The sequence below is a fragment of the Scedosporium apiospermum genome (assembly GCF_000732125.1).
Source record: "Scedosporium apiospermum strain IHEM 14462 chromosome Unknown SEQ_SAPIO_0176, whole genome shotgun sequence".
Taxonomy (NCBI): domain Eukaryota; kingdom Fungi; phylum Ascomycota; class Sordariomycetes; order Microascales; family Microascaceae; genus Scedosporium; species Scedosporium apiospermum.
Window position 1 is genome coordinate 1001683 of NW_015971877.1, and position 13107 is coordinate 1014789.

Below are 13107 nucleotides of genomic sequence, written 5' to 3' on the forward strand. Positions count from 1 at the left end.
CTTTTCTAGCTCCTGCCTGGTGGATAGATGATACCTGGAATGCCTTCGCAGCCCGGGATAGACGATGGTGGGCTTGAATAAGATTTTTCTCTCAAATACGCAAGTATCCCTTGTAGTTGAGGATCAATTTGTGGACCTTACTTCATGCAAGGTGTTGAAACTCTAGCACCGAACTGTAGCGTAGCATCCATAGAAGCCGTCTCGTCGCCGTCCTCGGCTGCCTACCCCACCATGATCCAAACCTGCAGCCACTCTAATCCCAATAATCCCAGCACCCCCACCATCCGTCCATGGACATTGGACCACTCGGTTTACAGCTGTTCCGGCGGGCCACCCAACCTCAACGTATTGTACACCTTCCTCTGACGGCATTTGCAGATTCGGCGTTCACACTCCGTTAAAAATCCCTCCAGATTTCACACTCATGTCTCCAATGAACAGAGTGTCTGTAACTTCTTACTGGATGTTTGGTAGGCTCTGACATTGCTCAACCGCAGAATGGCCATCGCGCGTAAGGTCATTGTCTCTGCCAATGGCGAAGGCCTCGTACTGCAAACGGCGTCGTCCAAAACTCAGCGCTCGTCACAGCAACTCTTGATTAAATATGGCGACGGTACTGTCTCTTACCTGCCCCGCGAAAATGGGGCCGATTCACCACCGGGTTCCTCGCCATCCTTTGAGGTCTTTGGCGTCATAGGTGAACTTTCTCCTCCCACTCCCAACGTCCCTCCCTTGATTTCGCATCGCGGCCTGACGGTCCGGGTGCTGGGAGACGAGTGCTAAACTGGGCCGCTTGTAGGACTTATGGCGGTATTCAGACAGAACTTTCTCATTACTATTACACGCCGGGAACAGGTTGCGCAGGTCAAGGGCTTTCCCGTGTATGTTGTGACGGGTGTTGCGATTACGCCGTGCTCGTCGCAGGCGGAGACGGAAGCCTCTATTGCGAAGACGGCTCAACATTTAAACAACAAGGACACTGGAGACAAGTCGCTCGATGACAGCGACACACTGGAGGACGAGTCGGAAGCTATCCCGCGGGTGAGTGTGAGCGACGATGTCGACGACATAGTGCACGTTGAGAGAAACCCGGAGGCAGCTAGCGTTGAGGAACCTATCACTAGCACCGTAGCTGAGGACGTTATTCGCCGAAGGGGAAGCTTCGGCCGATTTGCGCAGCGATGGTTCAGCAAGAAGGGGTGGGTACTGGATCAGCGACGGACTATGGGTCTGAGCAGACCGCCCATTGAGCAAGAACCTGTGCCGGCGGCTACCCGGGATTCGAGGAGTTCCGAGGACAGCATTGAAGGGACAGGGACCGCGCTGCTTCCCAAGCTCCTGCATACGACGAGGGTATTGTTTGGCTCTTCTCGGAGTTTCTTTTTCTCGTATGATTTCGACATAACGAGGAGCTGGGCAGAGTGTAAAGCATTTGAACCAGAGATTCCTCTCTACGCTCAAGTGGCTCCCATACACTTCTGGAATAACCACCTCCTTCTGCCATTTCTTTCTGTCGGCGCAGAATCAGTTGCTCTACCGATCATGCAGGGCTTCGTGGGCCAGAAATCCTTTGTCATGGATTGCCACCCGCCGCAGGTCGACGACTCAGAACCCGAGGCGATGGAAATGTCTAATCTCTTCCTAAGCGGCTCCGCGCCTACGTCGCCTCCGGACGAATCGGTCAAGGAGTTCATCGAGCGTAGACCGACTGAAAGAGACTTCTTAATTACGCTTATATCTAGGCGGTCGACGAAGCGCGCTGGTCTTCGGTACATGCGCCGAGGTATAGATGAAGACGGATATACTGCCAACTCTGTTGAAACGGAGCAGATCCTATCTACTCCGTCGTGGAGCTCATCACCACCGCTTGGCACTAAGATTTACTCCTTCATGCAAGTTCGAGGAAGTATCCCCGTCTACTTCACGCAGTCGCCGTATTCCTTCAAGCCAGTTCCAGTAATCCAACACTCTCCCGACGCGAATTATTTGGCGATGAAGAAGCACTTCACTCACCTCAAACAATCATTTGGTTCCATACAACTTGTCAACCTTGTCGAAAAACACGGCCCGGAGGCCATCGTCGGCGACGCTTACGCAGACCAAGTCGACCGCCTGAACGGCGAAGTACCCGAATCTGAGAAAGTTCCTTTTGAGTGGTTCGACTTCCATGCCGTCTGCCGCGGGATGAAGTTTGAGAATGTCAGCCAACTGCTCGAGAGGCTTAAGGACACTCTTCACGAATTCGGCAGCACGGTTGAAGCGGACGGGAAGATCGTTCGTAAGCAAGGGGGAGTCACGAGGACGAACTGCATGGACTGTCTGGATAGGACGAATGTGTGCCAAAGCATGTTTGCGAAGTACATGCTGGAGGCGCAGCTTCACGAGGAAGGGTTTGATATGAGTGCCCAGGTCGACCAGAACGCGTGGTGGTTTAACAACATCTGGGCGGATAATGGCGACGCGGTGTCGAATCAGTACGCTTCAACGGCTGCCATGAAAGGAGATTACACTCGGACGAAGAAGAGGGATTACCGAGGAACGCTCAACGACCTGGGCTTGTCAATCACCAGGTTTTACAATGGGTAAGTGAAGAATGAATGGCCAAGACCTCCCATGTCAGGCCTGTTATTGACGCGGTCTATCTAGGTTGGTAAATGACTACTTTAGTCAGTTAGCTATTGACTTTCTCCTCGGAAACGTCACAGCCCTTGTATTCTCCGAATTTGAGGCGGACATGGTGACGAAGGATCCGGCTGTATCAGTCGTGAAAAGGCGGGAGCAGGCCATCGAGCTATGCCAAGACCGCGTCATTGAAGACGAAAGCGAGGAGTTCATCGGCGGATGGGCAGTGCTAGCGCCCGCAGTATCAGGCGTCATCCAAGGCCAGCCGATGGAGGAGTCCATCCTCCTCCTAACCGATGCCGCCCTCTACCTCTGCCGCTTCGACTGGGATCTCGACAGGGTATCATCCTTCGAGCGCGTCGACCTAGCACACATCGTGGGCATAAAATTCGGCACATACATCACATCAACGATCTCGACCGTGCACATGGACGAGACGAAGAACGTGGGCTGCGTGATATCCTACGAGCCCGGCAAGTACGATTTCACGCGGACCAACACGAGGACGCTGTCGAATTTCGAGGATAAGCGTAAGACGCGCCAGTCATCGTCTGATTTTGGCAACGGCTCCATATCGGGGTTCGCGAGCTTCTTCTCCGGAGGGAAGACACGTGCTGGACCTGTCATCAGGAGAATCGCGCTCAAGGCGCCGTACGCGCAGTCTTCGCTGGCAAAGGATGGCGATGGGCTCCGCCAGACGGAGATTCAGCAGGTTGTGACCATGTGCTCTGAGATTGAACGTATGGCGTTCAAGGCTCAGGGGAAGGAGACGAATGGCGACACGAGCATGATTGAGAAGGAGGATATAATCTCGCTGGAGGAGGCGAGGAGGAGTACGGGATTGCTAGAGCAATTGGGGCATTCGATAAAGCGTATGGTCTGGGCGTGAAGCATTTTGGATTTTTCCATACACCTTTCTAAGAAGGAGAAGGAAGATAGATAATTGTAATTAAGAACTCGTGAATAAGAGCTTTTTTTTTTCCTTTTCTTTTTTTGGATATCTATTGCGGGTGCGTCATGTTGGGGAGTGCACAAGACGGTAGAGGTGGAGTTGATATCGCATATTCTCCAGGGGTATAGGATATCGTAGAGAATCCGCGAGACGGAACCATATTGAGTCGTTGGCTTCTAGCCTTTCCCATGTGTCACTGAGAGATTTTGTGAGGGTGTGATCAAGAAGCCATTGCATGGGATACTTCTTCGCCTGGGCACCAACGCCAGTCTCGGAGTAACTCCCAGGACTGTCAACGACAAGGAGCAGGGTCCCGACGGGAGCGCACGAGGTGAGGTTGAGCAAGAAGGTAGTCGTCTTTCCTATTCCACCGGAGGTATAGAGCTCGTTAAGCGTGAAGAGGATAGTGATAAGGAGGGGCTCAGTCCCAATAAGCTCGGACAACTGCTCCTTGTTAGTCGCGAGGACATCGCTGTGACTAAATCTCATGAGAAGCGATTCTGGTGAGACAGCCGGCCCGTTATCTGCATTCTCTCCATGGCTTGTGTATTTTGAGATCTCACGGATGGTATGTGTGGTTAACACGTCGTGGAGTTTTTTGACCACACTTCCCCACGGGCCGGAGTCGGCTAGGATAGCTTCGCCCCGGGTGAATCTTTGGCCTATAAGTAGCGCAGAGAAAGCCGCAAGCTCCGCAGCGCCACCACCTACTGACAGCATCTTTAGCCGCGGTGCGGCCTGGGGCTCATCTTCATGGCTCTCGGCCTCGCCTCCCCTTGGGGTTGTAGCAACAAGACCTTCGAGATGGTCACGGACACCCTCAAAAATTGAAGCGTAGCAGAGGGCGCGGGTCGGGCTCCATCTAGCCGCATACGCAGCTAGATACTCTTCCTTGGAGAAAGCTGCCGCAAAGTCCCGATTGAACAAAGCTCCCTTGATGGTCTGCAAGGTAGCTTCAAAGTCGCTCGCAGATAGCTCATCTGCAAAGGTTCGGGAGAACAGGTCCAGTAGTAGCTGTTGGATCTTGGGATCTAGCTGCGGAGCCGGAGCTGGCGCAGCTTCCTCTTTTAAGCTTCCCGATCCTCGTACGGCCTTGTTTCCCGCGCCTTTGCCTGACTTAGACGACGACCCTTTGGTGGCCGGTGTCCGGGAAGCCTGAGACTTCCTCGCCATCCCCCACTAACCTCCGAGTGAAACAAGGGCTCGGGATCTTGGTAGTGTCCGTAGTGGGTTTAGCCCCGACACGTTCGCAACCGGGGAACTGCCAGATCTTGGAGAGATAAGGCTGGGTCTAATTGGGGCTGGACGCATTCACTTATGCAAAAAGTCTCCTTCGATGTCGTCAGAAATCCGCGTGTCTGGTCCAGCTACGAAGAGAGTTGGATGTACAGTTGTATCGGGAGAGTGGGGGGCACATCAGAGTTCAATTAGGTCATCATTTAGGAGAATTTAATAATGCTTTCAAATTTTGAAAGAGACAAACCAGAACCTGGAAATATCAGGCACACACATACCCAGCGGCGACGACGCTAAACCTGGATGGCGGATAAAATCGAGATGGGAGGATTGTGGTTCTGACATCAGTTGAGCCCGCACCCGCCACAAGGTGTAAGATCCGATCCTGTATGGTTGGTTATGTAGGTCCGAAGAAGAGTGCTGGGATTTGGCTTATCAATTGATTGATACAATGAATCAATTGAATTGATCAGTACTCGCTAGAAGTCAAGGGCTTTGTGTCCCTAGGAGCGTGCCATAATAATCAAATTGATCTGTGAGTCAACCAAGAGAGCTGCTGTTGTGCCTGCGAAGTACAAAATCAAGCTGGCATGCTGGACACTACCACCAGTAAAGAGCAAAGAGCTGTGGCAAGCTCCGACAGTTATTGCCCAAGCTTCCAGCTTTCATCGATGCCACCCTCTATTAGTTCTCGACGAAGTGAGAGGCGAATCAAAGCTCCGTGGCACTACAAATACACTACACCGCACATAGTGTAGCAGCGGCATCGGCGGGCAATGACAAAAAGTGGGATGGGCGTGGGTGTCCAAGTCCACTAGCAGAGGGGGTACAATGCGACTAAATAGCCCCTCCACTAGAAATCAAATGCGTAATCGGCTGCTCTTGAGAGGATTTCCGCATCGCCAACCCCAGACGGATTGGCCGGCACATGGTGCAAATTATTCGTGCGGTTCCAACCAACCGTGGGGAATAGATCAATTGGAGGGCTTGCGAGATTTTAGCAAACCTAAGGGACAAGGAACGACATGCCTTGTGTGAATCTCTAGGCGGGCATAGAATGTCAAAACGGAGATAACCTTGCAAGCTGGTGGTGCCACAACAAGGAACGCCCGAGAGGCATTCTCCACATCTCTGCCAGGGCTTCAGGGCTCCTCGTGGACGAAAGCGGGTATCGATTGATCGCCACTCGACCTGGGTAAAGCTTAAAGGACGCCGCGAAGAGGCTAAAAACAAGAATGTTACTGGTAGGGGTGAGATGATACTGCTGTTTCGATGCTTCCACAAGGGCTTGTCATGCTGTGCTTGGATGGTCAAGCATCGCTAATAGCTTACTGTTTCGTGGTCAGTATCAATCAATACTCTCGGGGTCGCCTTGCGAGGAGAAGTCTGGGGCTTTATAATTACTGATCCGATCCGAAGCTTGCAAGTTTCCATCAAGTCCGGACACATGTACATGGCCTCCGCGGCCAAGGTGGACATCAAGTTTCTTGAAGGTAGGTAGCCTTGACGGTTAGAGATACACCCCAGCCCGGCGCCTTCGGAGGAGCCATTGGGATCCATGTAGTTGTCGACGATCATTACTGCGCTGGCCCATTATCATGGACTGAATATCGATCAATAATGGAATACATAACACATCAAGCTTGGGTAATATGATCTCCCCCACCCGAGCGCAGAGTGTGTATCAGGATGGAGCTGAGGGAGGGGTTTAGTGTCTCTGGTGCCGCGCATCGGGCTCTGTGCTCTAAACTCAACTCTCCTCGCCTCGTTGCTGGCGAGTAGTAGCATTGAAGTGTAGTGGATGGTCTAGTATGTACAGGTGGTAGTGTAATAGTGTAATAGCCTAGTGTCATCTTCTGTTGTCTGGTGTCCGATTGCTAAAATATTAGTGTCGGAAGGCAGTTGAAGCTCGTCTCAACTGGGGGTGGGAAACGGCGACTGACTCTTTCCAAACAGCTACGGATACCCCTCCCCCTCCTTCTTTGCTCTTCCCCTCCCCCGCCTTCGTCTCTTCTTGGACTTCAAGCGCCTCGCAAAATATTAGTGCACCGCTTGCACGTCCGGACGGCCACTTTTCTCCCACCTCGTTCCATCCTCTCCTTCCAGACCTCGTTTATTAGAAAAAAAATTTGCTCCCATCTCCCGACAGAGCTTTTCGTCGACTTTTTCTCTCGTCAATTAAATCCATAGACAGCACAGTCTTTTTTGTCCTTTCCTATTCAGAGATACCATCGTCGTTTACCGCAATCATGTCTGGCAACATCGACCAGCTTGCCGTCAACACCATTCGCATTCTTGCTGTACGTTGCGTTGCGCCCCTCCAACCCCACCTTGGCTCTGACACATCTGGTTTCGCTCTCCTGCCTCTGCTTCTGCCTCTGCCTCCCGCCATGCCCTACACATTTGGCGATGCTTGCGATGACTGCTTCCATTCAGAGTGGAATGGGGCAATTGACTAGAATTTGCTTTGAATTGCGCGGTTGCTAACACCGCATTCTCCTCTTAGGCCGATGCTACCGCCAACAGCAAGTCGGGTCACCCCGGTGCCCCAATGTTAGTGCTCCCGATGGATGTGATTTTGCCCAAATTCGCTCTACTGACGCCAGCTCCAGGGGCATGGCTCCCATTGCGCACGTCCTCTTCGACAAGTTCATGAAGTTCAACCCCAAGAACCCTGAGTGGCTCAACAGGGATCGATTCGTTCTTTCGTATGTTTAACCCGCTCTCCGCCGGCGTGACCAGTCACGTCTCCCTATGCTTGGAAGCTCCCATGGGGAGGAAACGAGCCATATGCAGGATGTATTCCTTACTCTGGCGACTTGATTAGGAACGGTCACGGCTGCATGCTCCAATATGCTATCCTCCACCTCTTCGGCTATGCCATTACTATGGACGACATCAAGAACTTCAGGGTAAGGCGCTAGTCTCGTCTCTGGGGCACATATCCCCCCCGTGTTCGTTTGAGCACCGCTGTTAACCTTTTTTTTTTCTTTTTGATAATAGAAAGTCGGCAGCATCACTCCTGGCCACCCTGAGGCTCATGATACCCCCGGTATTGAGGTCACCACTGGTCCCCTGGGCCAAGGTATCTGCAATGCTGTCGGTCTCGCCATGGCCCAGGCTCACACCGCTGCTACCTTCAACAAGCCCGGCTTCAACGTTGTTGACAACTACACATACTGCTTCATGGGCGACGGCTGTCTGATGGAGGGTGTCTCTGGCGAGGCTTCGTCTCTTGCCGGTCATCTCCAGCTCGGCAACCTTATTGCCGTGTGGGACGACAACCACATCTCCATTGACGGCGACACCAACTGCGCCTTCACTGAGGATGTAGTTAAGAGGTACGAGGCCTACGGCTGGCACGTCGTCACCGTCGAGGACGGCAACCACGACCTTGCTGGCATGGCCGCCGCCATTGAGAAGTGCAAGGCTGTCACCGACAAGCCCTCTCTCATCCAGCTCAAGACCACCATTGGCTTCGGTTCCACGCAGGAGGGCACCCATGGTGTCCACGGCTCTCCCCTCAAGGCCGACGACATCAAGCAGCTCAAGCAAAAGTTCGGCTTCGACCCCGAGAAGAGCTTCGTCGTTCCCCAGGAGGTCTACGACTACTATGCCAAGCACGCCGCCGAGGGTGCTGCCGCCGAGGCCGAGTGGAACCAGCTCCTCGCCAAGTATGCCGAAAAGTACCCTGCCGAGCATGCTGATCTCCAGCGCCGCCTGAGGGGTGATCTCCCCGAGGGCTGGGAGAAGGCTCTCCCCGTCTACTCCACCTCCGACTCTGCTGTCGCCTCCCGAAAGCTCTCCGAGATTGTCCTCAGCAAGGTCGAGGCCATCCTCCCCGAGCTCGTCGGTGGATCCGCCGATCTTACTGGCTCCAACCTCACGAGGTGGAAGGGTGCTGTTGACTTCCAGCCCCCCTCCACCGGCCTTGGAGACTACTCTGGCCGCTACGTCCGTTACGGTGTCCGTGAGCACGGTATGGGTGCTATCATGAACGGTCTTGCCGCTTACGGTACCATCATCCCCTATGGTGGTACTTTCCTCAACTTCGTCTCCTACGCCGCCGGTGCCGTCCGTCTGTCCGCTCTCTCCCACGTCCGTGTCATCTGGGTCGCCACCCACGACTCCATCGGTCTCGGCGAGGACGGTCCCACTCACCAGCCTATCGAGACCCTGGCCCACTTCCGCGCTCTTCCCAACTGCATGGTCTGGCGCCCTGCTGACGGCAACGAGACGAGCGCCGCCTACAAGGTTGCTTTCGCCCACAAGACCTGCCCCAGCATCATCGCTCTCTCTCGCCAGAACCTTCCTCAGCTTCAGGGATCCACCATCGACAACGCTGCCCGTGGTGGTTACGTCCTCCAGGAGGTCGAGGGTGCCCAGGTAACCCTCGTCTCCACCGGTTCCGAGGTCTCTATCTGCGTCGAGGCTGCCAAGTACCTCGCCGACAACCACGGCATCAAGGCCCGTATTGTCTCTCTCCCTTGCTTCGAGATCTTCGACAGCCAGTCCAAGGAGTACAGGCTCAGCGTCCTCCCCGACGGCATCCCCTCGCTCTCCGTCGAGGTCATGTCCACCATGGGTTGGGAGAAGTACACTCACGAGCAGTTCGGTCTCAACAGGTTCGGTGCCTCCGGTCCTTACCTCGATGTCTACAAGGCGAGTTCTAGCCAGCATCCCGTAACTTACGCTTCCCGTTTACCCATTACTAACAACCTCTGCAGAAGTTCGAGTTCACTCCTGAAGGTATTGCCAAGCGCGCGGTTGCCACCGTCAACTTCTGGAAGGATGTCCCTGTCAGGTCGCCCGTCAACAGGGCTTTCGATCAGATCATCTAAATTTACGAGGAAATGGAAAAGCATGGGGTGTGGATCTTTTATTGTCAATTCTGCAGCAAGGAGGAAAGTAGTGTATATCGTAAATAGAGTGCCGAAAGAGATAAAAACGAGCACCGGGTATCTTTTTTTGTTGTTCAACCTCTTTTGTTCTCTGTTGTTCTCCATGTCGCTGTCTAGACGTGATGCTTCGCCTTCAGTGGTATGAGCGCCAGAGTCACCTTGTACTAGCCCCGTAGCGGAGACAGGCTTGTAGTCGCCTGTATCTCGACTGTTCTCCTGCCCCGATATGTTGATTTCCGTGGCCTAGGCCCAAGGGAAAAACGAGGCAAACGAGTCGACGTCTGGGAGTCGAATGCCCATGTTCACGCTCGAGTCGCCGCTGGTAGTATATATGTATGTATGGCTGGCGTTCTTCGGAAACACATCGCGTGCCCGAAAACCCAGAAAACGCTCTCCTCAATCACCCCGATCCACCGCCGCCATCTCCTCCGCCATCCACTCCCTCTGAAAATTCCTCCCCACCCTCTCCAACCTCGCCGCCGCCCTCTTCGCCTCCCTCCCATCCTCCGGCCCAGCACCAACAACAACAGCGACCAACATCGGCGGATCCTCAGCGTCGTCCGCAGCGGTGCCGCTACTCGCCGTCGTCGCCGCCTCTTCACCCGCGCGCTCGTCCCCGGGCGAAGAAGAAGCGTTTATGTCCAGCTCGCCCAGGGCATCGGACAGCCGGTCGTGCTGTTTCCGCGCCGAGGGCGGGTCGAGGAAGGAATTGAGGATCAGGGGCCCCGGGTGGGGATATTCGACTATGAGGCGTTTGAGGGAGCCGAGGCCGAGGCGGAGGGCGGTGGAGTGGGCTGTTAGGGCGGTGGAGGTTAGGGAGGTGAGGGCTTCGAGTTGGGGTTGGGAGCGGGCTGTTGTTCGGAGGGGGGTTAGGGAGGGGTCGGCGAGGTGGGTTGAGATTGTGTTTGTTGTGGGAGGTTGGGGGGCGGGATTCGAGGAGGGCGCCATTGTTTCGTTGAATGGAGATGGTTTTTGTTGCGAGGGCGGACTGGGGACGGTGCTTGTGACCACGGATTGAGTTTGGTTGTTGAATTCCGAGGATGATGGTGGTGAAGTGAGCTTGGAGCTAGTAATGATCAATTGATGTCCCTGAGTTGGTGTTTCTTCCTTGCAATATTTCAATGGGTCGAGTCGCTAGCACAGAGGCACACCTCAGGAAGCTTGGGGTGCATTGATGTTGCGGGGGGCTGCGAGCCATTAAATCCGGGTGTGGGCACCTGGCACCCAGAGGTGGGGTCTTCGAAGAACAGAGAGCGACCAGAGAGCATCAAATGTATCAATGACATCAGTAATTTGAAGCTTGTGGTCTGGTTCAGGCCTTTGTCCCTTCATTGATTTGCAGACCACATCACACCAGCGGGCTGTTTTAAGTCCGAAGCCCGGCACGGATATCACAATGCAAAGGCTCCATTATGCAATTTGGCTCATTCATCAATATATTCCCCGTCAAGTGGCAAGTGGAACGCTTCATTGCTTCCCGTGATTCCGATGCCTCGATGATGCTCTTTTCCGTTGAGATTAAGTTCCCCAGCCCCGCCCACTTCTAAACTCGCATCAACGGCAACTTCGTGATTCCGACAAGCGAAGCTAGCCTGTGGGAATTCACAGCAGGAACCGGACGATAAGGTGATAGATATTACACAAGATAGCGGTGGGATGGGCTCTACTCCGTACGCATACTCAGTACGCAGCACAGGGTTTTTATACGAAGCGAGGGCGGACGATGTTGCTCGAACCAAGGTTGGGGTGGTGGGGTGACAACAGGTTGTGGTAGCTTCGGATTAGCTCATGTTGGCTGCTCTCCACTCCGTCCAGTCCCATCCACGACATAGCACGTAAACTTAGAACGTCCATCAGTGATGTCTGACATCTGGATGGATTGGATCGGGGGAGGGAGGCAGGCAAAGTAAGTCACGTCTAGTCCGCCGGATTTGTCATAAGGCCGCCCCGATCGGTTAGAAATCCTGCATCAATATCTTCGAGAAGCTCGCCAATGTCTTGGGCGGAGAATGTGGTCTGGATCCACATCCGGCTGTTTCTCGACGCCCGCCCTAGGGGAATAAAAAAGGAATGACTGACTACCATATCAGGAACGCCGAATCATTCGCGAAGCTGCTTGCAAAATGCCTTCCATAGAACCCCTGCGCGCGTATTACGCCTCGTGAAAGGGCTATGGATTCCGCCTACATCTTTGTGCTCCTTCAATGGGCTATCGGGATACGTTGTTTATGGACCGCGGACATGAAGCTACCTTGATTCTGGTTGTCCGGTTGTTCACACGCGGATTGTGAATTGGAGGAGGGCGTATTGGAAGTACTGGCGTTGCGCATATGCCTACATGCCTAGACACGCACTAGCGTACAACACAGGTGCTTCCTCCACTCGACGGAGCCTGGCTGGTGGAAAGCCCTCCATCTCCAAGAACGAAGACGTACCGCCGTGTCCGGCGTCCTCTTGGCTAGGAATCCTGATTTTGCTTTGTCGTGAACCAGGTACTGGATCAATTTAGCTGTCTCTCTCTCGTGCCTTGCAGTTGTTGAGCTTGTAGCTCCATATTCCCCAAGGAAGCTTTTTGATGGGTTGATGCCGGTTGGTTCGCCGTCAAGAGTCTAGCATAGCGAGAGACCGTGGCCATGGTCTGATGTTTCCTGAGTAGGGTGCGAGTAAACACACGAAAATGATCCGCGACCAATGCGGTGGTGTCTTCGAGGGCTCGACAGGCGTTTTAGGTCAAAGACCGAGCTGCTTCCAGCGGCAATTGGAGCCTGATCCGTTGAAAACTCGGCCCGCTCACAAGTCATGAAAAGTGCCGCACGCATGCGTTGGTAAACAGAAAGAGACAAAAAAGCCAGCCACATGCTGTGGTATGTTCTGCACGGCCTGATGGGGGTTGATCAACGACTGGCAGAGAAGCCCACTTCCCTTCAACGACTGTGTTGGACCAATGGAGCTTGAAGCTTGCGGAAAAGAGCCCCCCTGTTGGATGAGATAGGTGTCATGGTGGCATTCTATTGGAGATGGTGGAATTGGTTGGCATTGCATGAGCGTGGGGAGGGCCGGCACTGTGTCGTCGAGACTTTCGCTTCAGCGAGCTATCCGCTACTTTTAGCTGTGATTGTGCACATGTGGTCGTGTAACCCACTAAAGTCTGGGGGCCTCAACGCTGCAGAATGGGTTGTTGATAATGGTAATACAGTGTCGAATCGCGTGCTACCGCACTCTCGCCTGCAGGGAAGAGTCGAAAACAGCAGAAGCAAGAAAGAGGGAAAACTGGCTTAAAGAAAGAAAAAGACCTTCCGAAGTCACTTCGTACTCCGTCTTGACCACGGCCCAGAACACCCACGTCGTTCCTTCCAATCAACCCATCAATATCTTCAATCAGCATCTTTTTTTTTG

General features: G+C 53.7%; 2 protein-coding genes and 2 pseudogenes across 2 annotated transcripts; 2 read left to right on the plus strand and 2 right to left on the minus strand.

The window, feature by feature from the left end:
- Positions 1-231: 231 nt before the first annotated feature.
- On the plus strand, positions 232-3511 carry SAPIO_CDS10824 (Syja N domain-containing protein; the record flags this gene model as incomplete). Its single annotated transcript, XM_016784363.1, has 4 exons — positions 232-345; positions 475-697; positions 800-2582; positions 2647-3511. The coding sequence occupies 4 exons, from the start codon at positions 232-234 to the stop codon at positions 3509-3511; spliced, it is 2985 nt and encodes a 994-aa protein (XP_016638586.1).
- Positions 3512-3637: 126 nt separating this feature from the next.
- SAPIO_CDS10825 lies at positions 3638-4747 on the minus strand (annotated as a pseudogene; the record flags this gene model as incomplete).
- A 2312-nt stretch (positions 4748-7059) lies between these two features.
- On the plus strand, positions 7060-9651 carry SAPIO_CDS10826 (Formaldehyde transketolase; the record flags this gene model as incomplete). The annotated part of the gene is made up of 6 exons (XM_016784364.1): positions 7060-7110; positions 7317-7363; positions 7423-7518; positions 7638-7722; positions 7814-9493; positions 9541-9651. 6 exons carry the CDS (start codon positions 7060-7062, stop codon positions 9649-9651), a joined length of 2070 nt encoding a protein of 689 aa, XP_016638587.1.
- Positions 9652-10107: 456 nt separating this feature from the next.
- On the minus strand, positions 10108-10659 carry SAPIO_CDS10827 (annotated as a pseudogene; the record flags this gene model as incomplete).
- Between the last annotated feature and the right edge of the window lie 2448 nt (positions 10660-13107).